The sequence below is a fragment of the Podarcis vaucheri genome (genome assembly GCF_965113315.1).
Source record: "Podarcis vaucheri genome assembly, chromosome: 6".
NCBI lineage: Eukaryota > Metazoa > Chordata > Lepidosauria > Squamata > Lacertidae > Podarcis > Podarcis vaucheri.
Genome location: NC_138764.1, coordinates 5,207,173 through 5,228,892, shown reverse-complemented (window position 1 = coordinate 5,228,892; position 21,720 = coordinate 5,207,173). Strand labels below are relative to the sequence as shown.

At 42.1% G+C, this 21,720-nt stretch overlaps 1 protein-coding gene across 1 annotated transcript; it reads right to left on the bottom strand.

The window, feature by feature from the left end:
• Nucleotides 1-225: 225 nt before the first annotated feature.
• SHCBP1L (SHC binding and spindle associated 1 like) lies at nt 226-20,480 on the bottom strand (the record flags this gene model as incomplete). The annotated part of the gene is made up of 10 exons (XM_082227013.1): nt 226-1,057; nt 1,188-1,310; nt 1,989-2,239; nt 3,458-3,611; nt 4,626-4,731; nt 7,352-7,570; nt 8,179-8,265; nt 13,131-13,345; nt 19,063-19,212; nt 20,259-20,480. The coding sequence occupies 10 exons, from the start codon at nt 20,478-20,480 to the stop codon at nt 821-823; spliced, it is 1,764 nt and encodes a 587-aa protein (XP_082083139.1). The 3' UTR covers nt 226-820.
• Nucleotides 20,481-21,720: the final 1,240 nt, after the last annotated feature.

Genomic DNA, 21,720 nt, shown 5'->3' with positions numbered 1-21,720 from the left:
CCCAAAATTAAGAAATCTGGCCAGAGCCAGAACCTGAACCAGCCTGGGCTGCCCATACCAGAACCCCTGTGCATTCACCATCCATGTATAAGACAACCCCCAATTTTTGACTTCTTTTTTTTTTAAAGCAAAAACCATCGTCTTATACACGGGAAAATACAGTAAATTATTAATGATGCATTCGTGTTAACACTAGATGTGGAAGGATAATAAAAGGGCCAGAAAAAACTGACAGTTAACCTTTAATGTTGAATTGAATAGGACTAACTCCACTTCCAAGTCCAGAATTCCTTATTTCTCACATAATCAATTTTAAGTAAGTCAAGTTTAGCTCTAGCTCCTCAGTCATACTGTCCCCTGACTTCTATCCTTGACCTGCCAGAAGTATGCTAAATTTTATGGGGCTGGTGTTCAAAATATCCTACTTCATTCGTAAGACCTGTTTATAATACAGTAAAAATTAACTCAAGAAGACAAACCTGTAGTAATAAATCCGCAGTTTTAACTACTTTTCAGTAAGTCTGAAGGTTACTTACTGCTGTACAGGCTTTTAAAAAATATATTCCCGAGTTGGAATAGTGAGTACAGAATTCAAACTGATAGCCTCCAAGGGGTTATATTTTGAGCTATAAGCTATGGCTTCTGGTGCCAAAGACTTAAATGGAAATTAAGCTTAAATTATTGCCAAGCTATGAAGAGCTTTCTGTTTACTAAGAAATAGAAATTACGGAGCTATTTCATGTTTCATCAGTATCCATAATAACTCTTATTAATATCCTTTAATACAACAAGTTTTCCTTTGTAGCTGAAACCTGTAGCTTCAGTTAACTATGCTGATGCCTTTGGTGTTGTCTTCTAGTATGTTTGTGCTCATCTCAAGGCTCAATTCCTGCATTAGTTTGGAAACAGAATCTTCGCCATCTCCTGCAGCAACACATTCCACTGTTCCTTCAGCTGCAGCACACAGCTGCTCAGAAGGCTTAATAATGGTCACTCCATATCCATTGTTACTGTAAATATGATTGTTTTTCATCCTTAGTTTAGGAGCAGGAAGAACCTGTTAAGGAATCAAAAGTTTATTCATAAACTCTCGGTAGCATCTTAATCAAATTATCTTCTTAAACATGGAAATCTTTTCAAATAATTTAGGTTGTTACAGTAGCATTCCATTGTCAACAAAAATTTACCTTAATGTTAATTCCACCAAAACTACCATGTGAGGAGTCACAGGTTCGGAAGTTATTGCAGTGGTGAATTTTGTTACCCTCCAGAGTAGCTGTGCTTCCTGGGTATAACTCGACTCCAGCCCCCTGAGTGCAAAAACCAAAATGTGGATTGACATGCAACTAGCTGTTCCTACTGATCATGTTATCAGAACAAAATCAATTTTTGTGTGTGAATACAAGTTAACTGATGCAGATCATTTGGAGCCAGTGTGGTGTAGTGGTTAAGAGCGGTAGTCTCGTAATCTGGGAAACCGGGTTCGCGTCTCCGCTCCTCCACCTGCAGCTGCTGGGTGACCTTGGGCCAGTCACACTTCTTTGAAGTCTCTCAGCCCCACTCACCTCACAGAGTGTTTGTTGTGGGGGAGGAAGGGAAAGGAGAATGTGAGCCGCTTTGAGACTCCTTAAAGGGAGTGAAAGGCAGGATATCAAATCCAAACTCTTCTTCTTCTTCTTCTGGTCAGCAACTAGCAGCTGCGCAGTACTAAGGAGTGCATATAGTACTGGACCAGAACCCCACTTGCATGCTGCAAAACTGATTGGAATCAAGTCTTCTTGTCACATCTACCATCCTGTCCACTCACACCTCTTTCCTGTGGACCGGCAACTGTAATATTGAAATTTATGCTATCTATCACTGACATCAAGTCTTTTCATTATTAGTTCCCCTTCTGCATTAAACCAGGTTTTTGTGTGTTCACTGAATGAAAGCATCTTACATTCTCATATGCGTATTGTATCTTGTTTTGAACTGAAATAGAGTACCTGAGCTCCAGTAATCTCACTGTTTATAATTGTCAGAGAAGCCCCAACAAGTACACAGACACCAGTTCCTTCACACTTCAAAACACAGTTCTCCAAAAATGTGTGTCCAGATTCAACTACTATAATACCATCGAGAGTCCCTTGCTGCTGCACAGTAATATTCATTATCTTCAGATTTTGAGCCCTGGACACTATAAAACTGTCATAGACAGGATCTGAAACAATCACAATTTCCTCTCGTCTTCCAACTCCTAAACAAAATGGAGAAACGGAATTATTAAAATCAATTAAATGTAGAAGTGCACAGAAATTGGACAGTGGGAGTAGGGAGGAAATGTACATTTGACCAAGCAGCTTTAAGTACAGTGGTACCTCGGGTTAAGTACTTAATTCGTTCCGGAGGTCTGTTCTTAACCTGAAACTGTTCTTAACCTGAAGCACCACTTTAGTTAGTGGGGCCTCCTGCTGCTGCTGCGCCACTGGAGCACGATTTCTGTTCTCATCCTGAAGCAAAGTTCTTAACCCAAGGTACTATTTCTGGGTTAGCAGAGTCTAACCTGAAGCATATGTAACCCGAGGTACCACTGTACTTCAAAAAAAAATGGATGGTATTCAATGCTGTCCTTGTTCAACCAGAATGCAGTTTTCCTTTCCTCTCTTCTGTGCCCCCACGCCAACTGCAAAATCTGCTTCAGAGGACTGATGCACATTGGTGGCACAGTTTGGTGGTTGGCTGATGGCTGTCAGAAAAACAGAGAGCTGACCATGCCTTGCATTTGCTACAATCTGGAGCCAATTCTGAGCCAACTTGGAATTTAGCAGGACACAAAACTTTCTATGCCGATTGCACTGTATAGTTCCTAATGTGATCCAACACTGATGGCTGCACCCGTGTACAGTGGTACCTCTGGATGCAAATGGGATCCGTTCTGGATCCCCAGAACCTGAATCTGTGTGTCTGCACGTGTCGTGATTCGCCGCTTCTGCGCATGACGTCATTTTGAGCATCTGTGCATACGCAAGCGGTAAAACCCGGAAGTAACGCATTCCGTTACTTCCGGGTCGCCGCAGAGCACAACCCGAAAACGCTCAACCTGAAGCAACTTCAACTCGAAGTATGACTGTAGTCCCAATCAGATCACCAGCAATAGTTGTAAAGCTATGCTCAAGAGCAGGATAGGAGACCATGAAATTAGACCCACTCTTCTACAGCTGATGATTAATTTGCTATTGCAGATAATATGACCAGTGCTGCACGTTTGCAGTTGCTTCAGAACTTTTATTAAGAAGCTGTAATGCCTATAATAAAAGACACAAACAAGAAATGTTTTTATATAAAACCTTAAGTGATTCACTCTCCAAATTCTGAAAACCTGAAAGAGCCTCACATTTAACCAATCTTTATTCTAATAGTTGGTTTTAGTTTTCTTAATCTATTCGATAAAAATCACAGCTGGCACACTACTGACCTTTAATAACAATATCTTCAGTTAACATGGAAAGGTTTGCTGCTTTATATTCTCCTGGGAAAATAAGCACATTATCTCCACTGTAACAGCTGTCCAAAGCCAGGTTTAAGTTATCATGTTGCTGAAGAAGTGTGTCTGGGGCTAATTCTTTAACCTGGGCAGATGAGACAGATACAAAGTAAAATCGGGGATTAGCCAGTCTTGTTTTAAAGGTTAATGTGGTTTTTTAGCCTATCCTTTCACTGTTGCTTCTATGCAGCATACTTCTAGGAACTCTCTGAACTTTACATGCTGTTCCCTACCTACAGTACAGTGGTACCTCAAGTTACAAATGCCTCAGGTGTATCTGAAGAAGTGTGCATGCACACGAAAGCTTATACCAAGAACTAACTTAGTTGGTCTTTAAGGTGCTACAGGAAGGAATTTTTTTATTCAGGTTACAAACTCCGCTAACCTGGAAGAGTTACCTCGAGTTAAGAATTTTGCCCCAGGTTGAGAACGGAAATCGTGTGCCGGCGGCGCAGCAACAGCAGCAAGAGGCCCCATTAGCAAAAGCATGCCTCTGGTTAAGAACAGTTTCAGGTTAAGAACAGACCTCTGGAACGAATTAAATTCATAACTAGAAGTACCACTCTACACATTAGTTTCCTTCTGTATTAAGCGCACAAGTGTTGTTAGCATTTCTCTAAAAAACAAAACAAAAAACAATTTGGGCAAAGTTCCTTTATGGGTTATGTGTGTAAGTGCCATATAGGATGTGACCAGCACCAAGATGACAGGCACTCTGAAATGATAATAGTGTTTCCATAAACACCTTGCCAGTGCAAAAATGCTAGTCTTCATCTACTTTGCTAGCACTAAAACAAACAGCAGCTTATTAGGACAGTTTTTAACCAAGCAAAACTGAAATTAAATTAAAAGACTGCTGAATTCAATCCCCTTCCAGCCAGACTGCTTTCGGGAGAATCACAAAGAGAGCAGAAGGCAACAGCTAAGTCTACAGTATTTCAAAATAAAAGAATCCTGCACCTTACAGTTCTACAAAGGGAGCAATAATGGAAAAGCTTTTTGGGTAGGGTTGGAGAGAAGAAGGGATATCAAGGAAAGTTTGCTGAAGGAGAAGCAGCAGTCTCAGCTACTTGGATATTTATTCAAATGAACTCCTTACCATTTCTGCTGCTGCTGTTTTTGCAACAATGTAAGTTACAGTTTTTCCATCATCTCTGTGTCCTTTCCTCCGTTTCAAAATTCTTGGGGTGAGAGGTCCATGAGCCCTAAAATTTAAAATGAACTTTGTACTATCAATAATGCCTTAGGCAAAGCATTCTGTAGTTGTATTTAAATAAAATTGGCTTCAAGTATGCTTCGCACTGTATTTGTTTCAGCTTTAAACAGATACAGACATTTAAGCCTAAACAATATCCCTACAGAAAATGAGCATACCAGAAATGTCTGGCATGACAAAGCCTTGAAAATGCAAAGCGAAAAAATACGAAGCATTCAGTATTTTTACTCTTTGCCAGACAACTTCATTTACAACTGATGTAATTGCACTGTAGACCCTAGAAATATTTACTATGAATATTGGCTTAAAATGAATAAAATTTAAACTTCAACTACTTAAAGTATAAACAGTATTCAAGGCAGCTAATTAAAAAGAACTAAAGGGTGCTGCGTCAAAGCTATTTGAAAGCATTTTTATAAACCATTTTGGAGGGGAGATTAATCTTTAAAAGCAGAAACCAATATATTCACAGATCATTAGTATTACAAAGTTAGTATCTGCTAGTATAAGAAAAAAAGATTTTTAAACGTTTTCATGCTCCATGTCCTCTGCCCCCCAGTGATTTCTCAATAATTCATTCAATTTTTGAACTTTTGCTCTATTAAATATGTTAATGAAATGGAAGCATAGAATATAATAATTATTACAAAAGAATATACATATTTAAATAAACTTACATAGTCTTAAGTATAGCAAAGGTCTCAAAATAACAAAGGAAAATAATTTAACAAGAGCAGCTGAACTGGCAGCTTTTATATCACAGGGAACTGCAGAACTAATGCTGCAAGTCTGCGCCTGGGAGTGAGCCCCGTGGAATTGAATAGAACTAAGTAGACATGCCTGGCGTGCTCTGGTTTACGAAGAGTCGGACACGACTAAACGACAACAAGTAGACATGCTAACTGTCGCATGGTAACAAGGGGGAGTCCTGCTTTTCTACAACTAATCCTTTCTAACTCTGAAATAAGAGTTCGTGGTAAGTGAAGTTCCACCAAATAGAAAACCTATCACACTGGATTTTAGGTACTTTTTCCTTCATTGTCTAGATTAATATGAAGGGAAAAGTACCTAAAATGCACTGTAATAGGTTTTCTATTTGGTGGAACTTCACTTATCATTATGGCCCTAATTACTTATGGAAATATGTACAATTGTGGGAAGATTATTATTATTATTATTATTATTATTATTATTATTATTATTATTATTAAGAACACATTGTTATTAAGTTCACAGCTGTCAACTTTTCCCTTTTGTTGCGAGGAATCCTATTCGGAATAAAGGAATTTCCCTTAAAAAAAAGAAAACATTGACAGCTATGTAAGTTCAGAAAGTTTCTTTATGACTATACAAAACACAGCTAGCAGCTCTACAAGTTCTTAGATAGGAATTTCCCCACTGAGTTGCCAAACACTGAAACTAGGCGCATAATTACTCATGCAGACATGTAACCTACCGTTGGCTCTTGCCTTTCAAAAAATGAAGCAATCCATTACAAATCTCTGCAAATTGTTGATCTGGATAAATCTACTGGCATTATGATGATTATCTTAACTAAAAAATAATTAGTTATTTATCATATGTGGCTCTCTAAGCTAGATGCTGACACACTTACATGCCATTCCCACCAATTTCAATGGAATTTGCTTTCTTTTAAGCGTATTCAGAAGAGCTGCTTTTGTTCTTCCCATTGATGACAAAAATGGTATGAAAATTAAGTATTTTCTGTTATTTACTACTGCAAACATTTCTTAATAAAAGTATGTACATACACTTAAAGGAACCAAATTTAATGCTATGGCAGAGTTTCCCAGTTTAATATTTATTCAGCTGTTACACCAAACAGAATAAAAAACAGAAATGCAAAAACTAGTAAACAGGTGTATACCCAAATGTCCAATCCTGTAATATCAAGTCTCTGCCTTAATGGCACAATCTGAAAACATACGAGGAGAAATGTCCAGGCCACTGCTGTAGTGTCAGGAGTATTTCATTTATCATATATGATCTTATGAAAAACTATTGACTGGCTCTGACTAGGAGACCTGGGGTGGGACTGTGAACTCATCTGCGCTTCATTCAAGAGGCACTTTAGGCACAACAGGACAGTTAAGGTGACATCATTTCATCAGATATCTCCTAGCAATCGTTTATAATGGAAATACACAATATAACTACACCAGGACACGCCAATCTGAGTGTACATCTACACAAATTATGTTCAATGTAATTAAACATATACAGTGGTACCTCGGTTTTTGAACATCTCCGTTGACTAATATTTTGGTTTTCGAATGCTGTAAGCCCGAAAGTAAATGCTGTTGTTTTCGAACGCGCCTTGGAAGTCAAACTGGAAATGCGGCTTCCGTATTCGAGTTTATCGTTTTGAGGCTTCCGTACTGAGTTTTCAGTTTTCAGTTTTCGAAACTCGAACCATCTTCTGGAACAGATTACATTCGAAAACCGAGGTACCACTGTAGTAACATCTAATTCACTAACAAATGAATTGTACTTAAAATTAATAAAGCAACAGGTAATTAAAACAAGCTATTTGGACAACAAGCAAAAAAACTGAACCATTTTTTAAAATCAACGTCAACTTAAATTACCTCAGGCGTAAATCTTCCCATATTTTCAACAATCCACATAGCATTATCAATTCATAATACTTTTTCCAACATTCAACTGCTTCTTCTGCTGTGGGTTCTTCTTTAATATTACTTTGGTAATGAATCAACTCCAAATGCAGACTTTTGTACTTTTCAAGATTTCTTCTAAAACGATGAGCAATCGGAGCAGGGATAGTCCCATTCTGAATATCACACCAACTATGAAGATTTAAGAAAATTAGAGCTTCTCCTTTTGAAACTTTATGCAAAAACTAAGCTCTACTAGTTCTCTCAAACAGCAGATCAGGAGGTTAACTTGAATAAGAATTGCATCACTTCAAACTGCAGGTGAAGTTGTTCTCATGATAGGATGTCCCTCTATATATTAAAAAAAATAAAATCCAATTTATAGCATCTTAACATGTTACGAAAATAAATGGCTTCTAACCTAGCCCTCTCCATCACTCAGTAGAGCCTTCACCAAAAATCTGAAGTACTTCCTCATCTGCTGTTTCTGAGAACTATTGCTGAGCAGCATAAGGTAAAGGTAAAGCGACCCCTGACCATTAGGTCCAGTCGCAGACGACTCTGGGGTTGCGGCGCTCATCTCACTTTATTGGCCAAGGGAGCCGATGTACAGCTTCCTGGTTATGTGGCCAGCATGACTAAGCCACTTCTGGCGGACCAGAGCAGCGCACGGAAATGCCGTTTACCTTCCCACTGGAGTGGTACCTATTTATCTACTTGCACTTGGACGTGCTTTTGAACTGCTAGGTTGGCAGGAGCAGGGACCGTGCAACGGCAGCTCACCTGAGCAGTATACTTACATCTTAATTCTCTCTTCTATCAGTGCAGCATAGGCCTCGCTCTTTTCATCATCATCCCAGTCTCTCCAAAGGAAGTCATAGAAGAACCTAAATAAAAGCCATAGTTGCATTGCATTGATAATTATTATAAAAAGTACCTAAGTATATACGGCTACAAAGTTCAGGAGGCACTTGGGAGGCTGGAGAAAGAGAACTACCATCTTTGCCACTCCCTAGTACTTGAGTAGAGACAAGGGCACCATCTAGCTGCTGTGAACCATTTGGCCTTGTGAGACCTTGCCTGTTCTGAACTGCATTTAAGCCAAGCTACTGTGGCCCCATGGAGTGCCATGAACCCAGTTTTAGAATGGTTCAGTGTTATTTTTATTTATTTTGCTTTGAACTCTAATTTTTATATTTCCTCTGTATTAGTTATCTATTAAGTCTAGATTACTGAATTGTGATACTCAATTCCTTATGGGTTATATCCAATTGTGGCAGCTTGTTAAGGCAACAACCATTACAAACAGCCTCACCTTACAACAGCACAACCACCAAATCCAATGGGTGTCCTCCTCTTGTGAAAGATGTCGCCCGACTGCCAGCACAACTGCTACTGTTATACAGTTGTACATCCGCTTACGTATCCCTCTGGTTCTGTAAACTTCAGGATACGTAAGCGTTAAACCCGGAAGTATATTTCTGGGTTTTTACTACGTGTGCATGCACAGAAGCGCTCCACTGCCACACGCATGTGCACGGAAGCGGTCCCTCCAATTGTGGAATCCTCGGGATCTGACCGGAGCTCCAGAACGGATCCCGTTTGCAACCAGAGGTACCACTGTACTCTGTGGCACTTAAGCTTGTGTGCTAACACAGAATAACATCAACTGTCAATCTTTTTGAACTAGCCCTATGTTGGATCTCATCCTTTCTTTAATCATTTTTATCTTACTTGCATTTTTTATATGTTTTGTGACATACTATTTTTCAGAAGTTATGCATTTTGCTAATAAGTTGATTTTTGATGAGAGATGCTTTGGGTATATTTTACTGTAGAAAATGGGCATGTAAATAAGCTAAAAAAGGACATTCATTGCCAGAATGTATCTAGCAAAAATATATAGCAGAAATAATAAAATTCAGAAGGCAAAAGAGGGAAAAGCAAAATAAAAGTTTACCAAATTAATTTTGTTAATCTTGCTGTACCTCTTCCTATACAGTACAGAAAAACTGTAATGTACAAGCTGTCTGTATTATGTCAACTTTACCATATTATTGGTACACAATACAGTGGTACCTCGGGTTACATACACTTCAGGTTACAGACGCTTCAGGTTACAGACTCCACTAACCCAGATATAGTACCTCGGGTTAAGAACTTTGCTTCAGGATGAGAACAGAAATCATGCAGCAGCGGTGCGGCGGCAGCGGGAGGCCCCATTAGCTAAAGTGGTACTTCAGGTTAAGAACAGTTTCAGGTTAAGAACGGACCTCCGGAACGAATTAAGTTCGTAACCCGAGGTACCACTGTAATGTATTCCATCTTTTTCTCAATAAAAGAATCATTTTTTTACTTCATTTCTGGGAGAGCTGTGTCAGCTAAAATGTATTGTCTTCTCTTATGTCTAAACACCTCTCTTGCCTGGCTTTGCTTGAATAGGTGCCTTACTTTGGTTCAAAATATTGATGTTCTGTTTTGGGCTATTTTGAAATGTCCTTATATTTCTATAAAGTCTTTTATGCTCTCCTTTCTTTCTGCAGCCTAAAGAAATAAAAACTTCTTTATGTTTAGCTGTTTGACAGATTGACCACATTAACCCCAGAATATTGTAAAAGAGTAGCAGGTGAGGAAGCAAGGAAGGTGAGGCTTCCTTTCTATAAAAAAATAGAAAGATTAAACAAAATACAGAACTGACATAAACTTACACTAAATAAGAAAGTAGCTGTTGAAGATAGGTACTCCTGTCAGTTAAGTAGAACAGATTGTTCCCACATCCCTGCTTTCAACTTCCCCCAAGGTGGGATCAAATATTGGTTAGGTTCTGTTTATTTTTGGCTAAACTTCTTTAAACTCAAAGTTTGGATGAAATTGCCCAGTTATTTACAACCAACCCTGAATAAACTGTAGTCACTAATTAGAAAAAATGGCTGAATAAGATTTGTTGAAATTCTCCTGGAAGTAGTATTTTAAAGCATAATAAGTGGGCTGGCCACATTAGTCAAAGCAGCTGACATATGGCAGGAACTTACAGCTCCAAACCAAGAAGAATCAAATTAAAGATAAGAATCAAAACAAGGCCCCAGGGAAATAATGTTCCTACATCAGCCATGGCTCCAGATGACAGACCGGCAAGTCAACAAGGATGTGAGATAAAATACTACAAGAATATGCAATTGAAGCAATAGGCACCTAACTTCTGGAAACCACAGATTCATAATGTCAGTGCTACAAATTAGCAGCCCCGAATGGCTGTTGTTGTTGTTTAGTCGTTTAGTCGTGTCCGACTCTTCGTGACCCCATGGACCAGAGCACGCCAGGCACTTCTGTCCTCCACTGCCTCCCGCAGTTTGATCAAACTCATGCTAGTAGCTTCAAGAACACCATCCAACCATCTCATTCTCTGTCGTCCCCTTCTCCTTGTGCCCTCCATCTTTCCCAACATCAGGGTCTTTTCCAGGGAGTCTTCTCTTCTCATGAGGTGGCCAAAGTATTGGAGCCTCAGCTTCACGATCTGTCCTTCCAGTGAGCGCTCAGGGCTGATTTCCTTCAGAATGGAGATGTTTGATCTTCTTGCAGTCCATGGGACTCTCAAGAGTCTCCTCCAGCACCATAATTCAAAAGCATCAATTCTTCGGCGATCAGCCTTCTTTATGGTCCAGCTCTCACTTCCATACATCATTACTGGGAAAACCATGGCTTTTACTATACGGACCTTTGTTGGCAAGGTGATGTCTCTGCTTTTTAAGATGTTGTCTAGGTTTGCCATCGCCTTTCTCCCAAGGAGCAGGCGTCTTTTAATTTCGTGACTGCTGTCACCATCTGCACTGATCATGGAGCCCAAGAAGGTAAAATCTCTCACTGCCTCCATTTCTTCCCCTTCTATTTGCCAGGAGGTGATGGGCCCAGTGGCCATGATCTTCGTTTTTTTGATGTTGAGCTTCAGACCATATTTTGCGCTCTCCTCTTTCACCCTCATTAAAAGGTTCTTTAATTCCTCTTCACTTTCTGCCATCAAGGTTGTGTCATCTGCATATCTGAGGTTGTTGATATTTCTTCCGGCAATCTTAATTCCGGTTTGGGATTCATCCAGCCCAGCCTTTCGCATGATGAATTCTGCATATAAGTTAAATAAGCAGGGAGACAATATACAGCCTTGCCGTACTCCTTTCCCAATTTGGAACCAATCAGTTGTTCCATATCCAGTTCTAACTGTAGCTTCTTGTCCCACATAGAGATTTCTCAGGAGACAGATGAGGTGATCAGGCACTCCCATTTCTTTAAGAACTTGCCATAGTTTGCTGTGGTCAACACAGTCAAAGGCTTTTGCATAGTCAATGAAGCAGAAGTAGATGTCTTTCTGGAACTCTCTAGCTTTCTCCATAATCCAGCGCATGTTTGCAATTTGGTCTCTGGTTCCTCTGCCTCTTCTAAATCCAGCTTGCACTTCTGGGAGTTCTCGGTCCACATACTGCTTGAGCCTTCCTTGTAGAATTTTAAGCATAACCTTGCTAGCGTGTGAAATGAGTGCAATTGTGCGGTAGTTGGAGCATTCTTTGGCACTGCCTTTCTTTGGGATTGGGATGTAGACTGATCTTCTCCAATCCTCTGGCCACTGCTGAGTTTTCCAAACTTCCACTGGCCTTGTTATTTGCAGGGCTTTTTATATGCCTGTTGTCTTTGTCCATGGAGTTTTCTTGGCAGGGATACTGGAGTGGCTTGCCGGTTCCTACTCCAGGTGGATCACGTTTGGTCAAAACCCTCCACTATGACCTGTCCATCTTGGGTGGCCCTCCATGGCATAGCTCATAGCTTCTCTGAGTTATTCAAGCCCCTTCACCACGGCAAGGTAGTGATCCATGAAGGGGCCCGAATGGCTAATAACCATTAAAAGAATGCCAGCAGTTCATCCTTGGTATAGGGCTTTCCAAATTTCGCTGCATTTTGATGTATCCACTGATCATGCGTTTCTGTTACCTAAGAGCTGTTAATAATGGGGAGAAAGTAAAGTACTGAAGGACACATTAAAGGTAAAGGTAAAGGTACCCCTGCCCGAACGGGCCAGTCTTGACAGACTCTGGGGTTTGTGCGCCCATCTCACATCTAATGGCCAGGGGCCAGCGCTGTCCGAAGACACTTCCGGGTCACGTGGCCAGCGTGACAACGCTGCTCTGGCGAGCCAGAGCCGCACACGGAACGCCGTTTACCTTCCCGCTGGTAAGCGGTACCTATTTATCTACTTGCCCCCGGGGGTGCTTTCGAACTGCTAGGTGGGCAGGCGCTGGGACCGAGCAGCGGGAGCGCACCCCGCCGCGGGGATTCGAACCGCCGACCTTTCGATCGGCAAGCCCTAGGCGCTGAGGCTTTAGCCCACAGCGCCACCCGCGTCCCCACATTAACTGACCACTAGTAAGTTTTGTAAGGTTTTAATATTTCAAGGTTCTGTAACTTAAAATGGAATAACGGAAGCTGCCTTTTATGAGATCAGATTATTTCTCCATCAATCCTATTATTCTCCACTTTGACTGGTAGCAGCTTGCAAAGCTGTCAGGCAGAGATCTTTCACGTCACCTGTTACCTGGGATGCCAGGAACCATCACCTGCACATAAAGTGTGTACTCTACCTCCCTAACTTCAAAAATAAGCTTCTACCCTCAGTCTAATATTCTTAAATTCTTTTTCTAATAGTTATTTCTATTTTGTCACACCTTCTTTAATATGCTGTTGAATCCCAAACTCTAGAAAAACATACCTCACAATTTCCAAAGCCTTGGCTATATCATACACTGCGCTGTCCTGCCCCTCTACAGGATAGACTTCCAAAAGAGGCACACAGTGATCCATTTCCTCCAGAACTTCATCAACCAACTGTCTTGGAATATTTTTAATATTAGAGGAAAAGGGTTCAGCTACAGATACAGAAACTTTGAAGTTAGCAGAGGGATTCTGGGGCAGTTTGCAAGTAACCTGTAACAAAAAAACAATTACAAGGTTAAAATAGATTAAGATTTATATATAGATTTCTCAACTCTTTTGACTTTTGTTATACAATTTATGGCTACAATCCTGTTCTCAAGATAGGTCAACTGAGAGGTTATTGGATATGACACAAGTTATGCTGACATTGCAGCAATTTAAGTCCCCCACCCACATGGGAGTATAAGATTGCCCAGTCCATTATGCTTAAGGAACATTGAAATGGTAGGTTTTCTAAACACCAGATTATTGAATGCACAAAGACTGAAAAATGTCCCCGATCAGCTGCCACGCAGAAAACAAGAGAGTAGATAGCAAAGATAGAATTAGGTTGATTTAAAAAGGAAGTGGGAAGGAAATAAGGAATCTCGCCTAAACTTCTACATGTTTCATTGCATACTGCTGTCCCATATATACATATACATATACATATAATCATACCCTCCAAAGGGAATTCTTGTTAGTAAGCAAGTTTTCCTGGGTCAGAGCTGGAACTCTTAGCCCCAGTATAGCAGAACTCCCAAAGAAGGTTTGGCTATTATATAATAATTATTATTACTGAAAATAGTATGTATTTTCATACAGAAGAAGTTATATTATTATACTTCTTCTGTTTTTAAATGTATTTTTATTAAAGATTTCTTGGTTTACAAAAGTATGTGCAATGTCTCATTTTTCAAGTTACATTTTTTACAGATCAGTTTCATTTGTTGAGACATTAGTGTTACATTAGGAAGAAAAGGGGGGAAAGAGGTGGAGGGGGGAATGGGGAGTGGGGTGATGTTTCTATTTTACTTAACGTATGTGTGGGGTTTTGCGTCAGCGATGCTTGTGCAGGTTCTCTTTGGTGTTGAGAGGTTGGGGGTTGGCCTAGGGTGTGATTGTTCATTTGTGATTGGCTGTGATGAACTTTGTTTTCATGTGTGAGTGGGGGGGGGGGATGTTTTGGATCAGGTTAGCTATATTGATTCGTATGCTGTTGGTGGATTCTTGTCGTTGTTTTGTTGGGCTGTGTATGTGATAAAGGAGCCATACTGGGGTGAGGGCGTCTTCTATTTGTCCCCGTGTCAGTTCCCGTTTATAGTATTAGTTAATTTTTCTAGTAAGGCTGTTTCCCATACTATTTGGTACCATTGGTCCATGCTTACTCCTGACAGGTCTCTCCAGTGTCTGGTTATGGCGTTTCTGGCTGCTGAGAGTAGGTGGATTATGAGTTCTTTGTGATGTGAGTGGGCATTATTGTCTTGGAAGATGTTTAGTAGGGCCGGTTCTGAGGTTATTTCTAATACTTGCTTAGTTATTTTGCATATTTCTTTTATAGCTGTTGTCCAGAATAGTTGGATTTTGGGGCATTCCCACCACATGTGGAAGTATGTGCCTGTGGAGGTGCACCCTCTCCAGCATTTTGGTGAGGTTCCTGGGCGTATTAGCCCTAATTTCCTTGGTGTTAGGTTCCACCTGTAGGTGAGTTTCAGAGTGAGTTCAGAGTGAGCCTTCCCACGGCTTGCGCAGAGCTGCCTCTTATCCCGAAGCCCGGGCGCGCTGAGCAGTCGTGCCCGGGCTTCGAGTAGCTCTCTCTCTTGCGGAGAGCAGCTCTAGCTTCCCCCGGCCCCAGCACCCAGAACAGGCTGCTCTCCGCAAGAGAGAGAGCTACTCGAAGCCCTAGCCCTAGCTTCCCCCGCCCCGCACCTGGGGGGGAAATAAAAATATTTTTCCTTATTCCCAGCCCCAAAAAAAACCTAGGTGCGTCCTATGGGCCGGTGCGCCATATGGGGTGAAAAATACAGTAGCTGGGATGGGGTTGGGGACAGTTTGCCTATTTCTGCTTTCCATGATTTAAGCATGCTCTGTGTGCACCTGTTAAGTGTTGTGGGAATTTTCCTTAGTTTGTTTGGGAGGAATAGGTATGCTGTGGTGCAGGTATTTTCAACTGTGTCCCTTTCTAGGTGTATCCATTGTTTTGTCTCATCATTTAGTATATATGGGATTATGTGGTGTACTTGGTTGGCAATGTAGTATAGTTCTATGTTGGGGATTCCCCATTCTCCCTCTGGGGGGGGAGGCGCAGGTATTTGGAGCTTATTTTGGGGTTTTTTGTGTGAGAAATAAATAAGTGTAGGTTTTTTCCTGCCGTTTACAGAGTTGGGTTGGGGGATTCCAGACTGGGAGGGTTAGGAATAGGTAGGTTAGTTCTGGGAGGGGATCATTTTGATTGTGGCTATTTTGTCTGAGAGAGTGAAGTTCATGTTGTTCCATCTCTTTAGGTCTTTGTTAATTTGTCGCCACGAGGGGTTGTAGTTGTGGAGCTATAATTTATTGAAGTTTCTGGTTATTTGTACCCCTAGGTATCTGAACTTGGTCTGGAAAAGTTTTATCTTGGTGACATTATTATACTTTTTTCAAACCTAAAAATACAATAAAAATAGTACCCTGTTTACACTATATACTATGCTCCCATGTGTGTAATATGGTCACTGTGTCTCCCCACCCTCTAGAATGCAATCCTAAAAATACCTAAAAATTTAAGTAGCACAATCAAAATTCAACAAGTAAATACTTGGGGAAGGCCTCATACCAAAAGGACTTCACCTCCTGGCAGAGGTTGCCAGGCAGACTTTCCTGTAAGGAGGTTACAAAGAATAGCAACCGTCACTGGGGGAGCTTCCAGACTACTACTATTTTGCGGTGGGATTCAAGGACACGCAGGCAAATTCAGGTGGCAAAATACTTGATTGGAAGGCTTAGTGCAAGAAACCCACCTCCCCTTAAAAGTTCAGACTTCTTGCAACACGGAAAGTGATGGGGAAATGCACTAGAAAGTGTAGGATGACACAAGCTTTGACACGTCTAGCCTCCCCACAAACAAATCAGAATGAATGCTCATCAAAGAACCAACGTTATCTAATTTCTCTGCAAACAACAGGATGAATTATGAACAAACATAAAATATAAACAATTAGAACAAAAAACACTGTGGTGACTTTCCCAATAGAGGCAATATCTGTGAAAATAAGAAATATGTGAAATGATTGGGTAACTTATAAAGACCTATTAATAGAAGTAGATCAAGAGATAAAATTAAGGAGGTTTGAAGATATAAGAGGTTTTGTATCCAACTGGTTGCAGTATCATCAGCTTAATGAAGTACAGTAGCACGTCAGCTTACGTGACCATCGGGTAATGTAAACTTTGGGTTGCAAAAGCAGCAAACCCGGAAGTGTTTCGCCGTGTGCACATGCGCAGAAGCGCTCTACTGCGCCATGTACATGTGCAGAAGCGGTCTGCACACGCATATGTGGTCCCTCCAGTTGTGGAAACCTCGGGATCCGACCAGAGCTCCGGAATGAATCCCATCCGCAACCAAGGTACCACTGTATTTAAGTTGGATTTAAAAAATGGTTTTTCAACTAAAACCTCTCAATTTGAAAAAGAGTTGCTAGAAAACAAAAGTAAATTAATTTCCAAAATTTTCAATCTATTATTGGAATGGCAAACAAAAGATGAGCACCTTTTAATTGCTAGTTTTTATTCCTTACCTGTTTTAAGTCTTATGAGTTCAGTTTATCCATATCTTTTATCTTATGCTGGTCTGTGACGGAAATAAAGTTTGATACTAACTAATACAGCTAAAAAAAGATGAGCAGGTTAAATAAGTGATGATACATTGGGCAAGGGACTTTGGTTATAATATTGAAACAGCAGCATGGGAGAGGTTATGGAATGTAGACTTAAAATTTACATGGTATATTTTGAAAGAAAACTACATGAAAATGATGTACAAATGGTATTTAACTCCTGGTAAACTAGCTCCTGTGGGAAGGTAAACCGAGTTTTCGTGCGCTGCTCTGGTTTGCCAGAAGCGGCTTGGTCATGCTGCCCACATGACCTGGAAGCTGTCTGCAGACAAATGCCGGCTCCCTCGGCCTATAGAGCAAGATGAGTGCCGCAACCCCAGAGTCGTCCGCGACTGGACCTAATGGTCAGGGGTCCCTTTACCTTTACCCTAGCTAAAATGTATAAATCAAAATCAAATGTATGCTGGAAATTCAAAGAAAAAGAGGGCACCTTTTACCACATGTGGTCGTCATGTAAGGTAATAAAAAAACCTTCTGGGAGAAGATGAGTTGAAAAAAATATTAAAGATAACTTTTTCAAAGAAACAAAGCTTTTCTTTTAGGAATATTAGATATCAAATGACCAGAAAAAAACTGTTCATGTATGTGACCACAACTGCTCGGATGCTGCTAGCCCAGAGATAGAAGGAAGATATGGTCCTGATCAAGGAAGAATGAAAGATAAAATTAATGGACTATGCCCAAATGGCAAAATTAATGGGAAGAATTAGAAACCAGGAAGAATAAACCAGGAAGAATGGGGAAAATATAAAATTTATTTGAAAAATTATTGTAAACAATTAAATTCATTAGCAGGATTGATTTGAGACTTGTAGTAAAAATTTGAACTAAGGAATATTTAAGATTTCATTGAAGACTGGAGTTATAAAGGAGATGCGGGGTGGGTGGGAATGATAACATTGTTGTTGTTTAGTCGTGTCCGACTCTTCGTGACCCCATGGACCAGAGCACGCCATAATGTAAGGATCCACAAAAGAGGAGGGGGGAAGTCAAAGGGGATATATGTATTGTTTTCTGTTTTTATTTCATGTTTTTATTTGATATATATGAATCATCAACAAACATGTCATCTGGAAGTGACCTGCAAAAGTCCTGGTTTCACTATAGTACATTGAAAGAAAAATGGAATGGAACCATTCGGGACAGGGAAAATTATCAGAATAGGGCATTTCCTAAGTTATACAGGGGCCAGGCCATTTGGTGCTTTAAAGGGAATACAGGCAATGACTGATTTAGGCACGTCCAAGCAACATGCGACCACACAGTGCCAAATCCAGAAGTAGCCCCAAAATGGGATGGAATGGGATGGAGCAGGCTTATGTGCATTCCACTGATGCACGTGAGGGTCCAGAACGTAACCCTCGCACAAAAGGATTACCTGTATAGAACTATTACAGAACTATGAAAGAAACATGATAAAGGTAAGGCCTCACTGCTTTCAGATGGCTGGATGTAAGTAAGACACTTGAGCTAACGTTCCCAACGGCTACAGATAGGTAGCCGTGTTGGTCTGCCATAGTCAAAATAAAAAATTCCTTCCAGTAGCACCTTAAAGACCAACTAAGTTAGTTCTTGGTATGAGCTTTTGTGTGCATGCACACTTCTTCAGATACACTGAAACAGAAATTGCCAGATCCTTCTATATAGTGGGAAGGTGGGGAGGGGTATTACTCATCTCAGCTATCTGCCAATCACCCATTCCCACCACCCTTCTGAGTAATACCCCTCCCCACCTTCTCACTATATAGAAGAATCTGGCAACTTCTGTTTCAGTGTATCTGAAGAAGTGTGCATGCACACGAAAGCTCATACCAAGAACTAACTTAGTTGGTCTTTAAGTTCCCAACGGCATAGCTGAACTGGTGGGAGCTTCACTTTCATCGTACGATGTCTCAGACCCAGTAATAAAAAGACCAAGTATTCAAAAACTTTCTGAAAGAGACTTGTAATGTTTCCTGCCACAACAAAGTATTCAAATTGTGGCTATCTTCAAATTAATATTCACTGAACTGAAAGTACTAATTGTCACCAAATATTTTTTAAAATTAACATTCTAAAGAGAAATGTAGTTACCTCAACAAGCACACCAACATATGGTATGGGAATTTCTTCAGAATTAACAAAAAAAAGTTCTGGATTGGTCTTCCAGATTCCAAGCCATTTTTCCTTCATCTTCAACTTTTCCAAAAGGTATTTGCTAATGGCTTCATTGGCATCTTCTGCCTTTCATGTAAAAGGAGAAAGAAATGTCAGAAATGTATTTGGATATTTTCAGAAACAAACAAAACATAACCTTGCAAATTAATCTATAAAATTGATCATTTCCCTTTCTGCCCAGCTAGCCAAATCCCTTTCTCTACAGGGTGCGGCCAACCACACACACAATATGTCAATGCATCTACAAGTAGGATTTAGCTGAATGAAGCCATCTTTAATTATGAAGTTGTGGGTTGTGGAAATTGAGGGAATTCCTCAGACTGTTTTTCTCAGCACACAAATGCCTATCCTGTAACATAATTTGCTCTCTGGATCTATGTGTCCCCAGCTACTTCTTATAAATGTACAATCCGGAGAGGAGTCCCTAAGACAGTTGGACAGGGCCTTGTATGTCCCTGCCTAGCAACACCAGCAGCCAAGCTGGTACCAAATGTATTGCTGTTTTCCTTTGGGAAAAAAAAGCGGGGGGGGGGTGTATTTCTTGCTGTCTTTGCAGCCCAGGCCCTTCATACACGTTGCCAAGGCATTCATTGCTGCTAACACAGTTTTGACATCACCCTCAGAGGTGCACTCTGGAGACAGACAGATGCCAACAACTTATTTTTAACATTTTTTTTACTTTTAAATTTTATTTGCTTCTATTTTCTTACTATTGTTACCTGCCATAGATGCTATGCAAGCAGAGATTTGTGCACATATTCTCTAGATATGTTAAGTAAATAATACATGCATATAATCAGCCTCTTTCTCCCACTTCCTTTCCTGCCCAGGGCTGCACACACTCCACTCCACAAGTGCGCAATCTGTCTACTTGTTAACAGAGAGTTGAGCTGTGCACTTGTAGTTATTCACATGTAAAGCTGAACGCGTGTACCCCATCTATATGATACTTATTTGTACAGTACATATCCGTCAGCCGCCTCGAGTCCCTGTCGGGGACAAGGCGGCCTTTGCACCTCAGTCATGCCGGCGAGGGAGCCGGGGGGGGGCGGGTTTGGGGCCGGGCTCTTGCCTCGGCTCCTCTCCCTCCCTCCTCCCTCCCTCCCGGTCACCTTGCAGCCCTTCAGGAGGTCGTCGCAGTACAGCGCCGCCTTCCCGCCGCCGCTCAGCGCTCCCAGGTGAGAGGGGAACTGCGCCGGCAGCGGCCCGGCCTCGCCCTCCTCCTCCCCCGCGACGCCCACGGTGACAGCCAGGCGGCGCGCCCTCGCGCTTCCAGGGGGGCTTTTCGCCGCCCCCGCTCCCTCCCCCGGCTGCTCCGCGGCGCCCGACGCCATCGCCTCTCTCGCTGCCCCGCCGCCGCCGCCCCTGCGCGCCCCCCCCCGGCTCCCCGGCAGGGCCTTTATATGCGGGAACTACTTTCCCTGGCGCGAGGCAGCCAATGGGCGGGGCGGAGTTCCGCGCGGTCCCTTTGTGACCGTTGGGGGACAGAGCACAGAGCCGGCGCGCGGTCTTCTTCCGCGTGCCGCGCGCAGGAGTCGCAAGGAGTGCCGCCCTGGGGGGAGCGGCTGGCGGGTCTGGGCCTGGCCGGGGCCCACGCAAGAGAAGCCCTGCTGAGGAGGAGGAGGAGGAGGACCAGCGGGGCTGCCAGGGCCACCTTCCCCCTTATTGCTCCCTCAAGGCGGGCTCTGGCGCAAACATTGAAACCTCAAGGAAGCGACACCCTGAAGCGCCTTGTATACGCAAAGTCCAGCTGGGGAAGGGGGGACTCCACAGCGTTATATCGCATATACAATGCATATAAAACGCTTTTTAAAAAAACAATTTTGGGGGGAAGCGATTTATAGGCATTGTGTATGTAATAAAGTTCGGACGCGGGTGGCGCTGTGGGCTAAAGCCTCAACGCCTAGGGCTTGCCGATCGAAAGGTCGGCGGTTCGAATCCCCGCGGCGGGGTGCGCTCCCGCTGCTCGGTCCCAGCGCCTGCCCACCTAGCAGTTCGAAAGCACCCCCGGGGGCAAGTAGATAAATAGGTACCGCTTACCAGCGGGAAGGTAAACGGCGTTCCGTGTGCGGCTCTGGCTCGCCAGAGCAGCGTTGTCACGCTGGCCACGTGACCCGGAAGTGTCCCCGGACAGCGCTGGCCCCCGGCCAATAGATGTGAGATGGGCGCACAAACCCCAGAGTCTGTCAAGACTGGCCCGTTCGGGCAGGGGTACCTTTACCTTTATGTAATAAAGTACTGTGACACCAGATGGCCCTGTGGAGTCTAGTCTTTCCCGACTGGATTTCCCTGTACAGTGGAAACCCCACGTGTGACGTATGTTAGATGGAGAAATAGTTACCTGCCCAATGCTGCTTTGTGAGCTTCTGCTGGATCAGGCCAGTGGCCCATTTCGTCCAGCATCCTGTTCTCACAGTAGTCAACCAGAAGTCTATGGAGCAGAACCTTCCTACTGGAACGTAGATTTGAACCTGGGACTTTCACAATAATTCAAGCCTTACATTCTTACATAGTAGCTAGCCCTTGATAATATTTCTGGCAAATCTGGTATGGTGTCTTATTTTCATAGCAGAA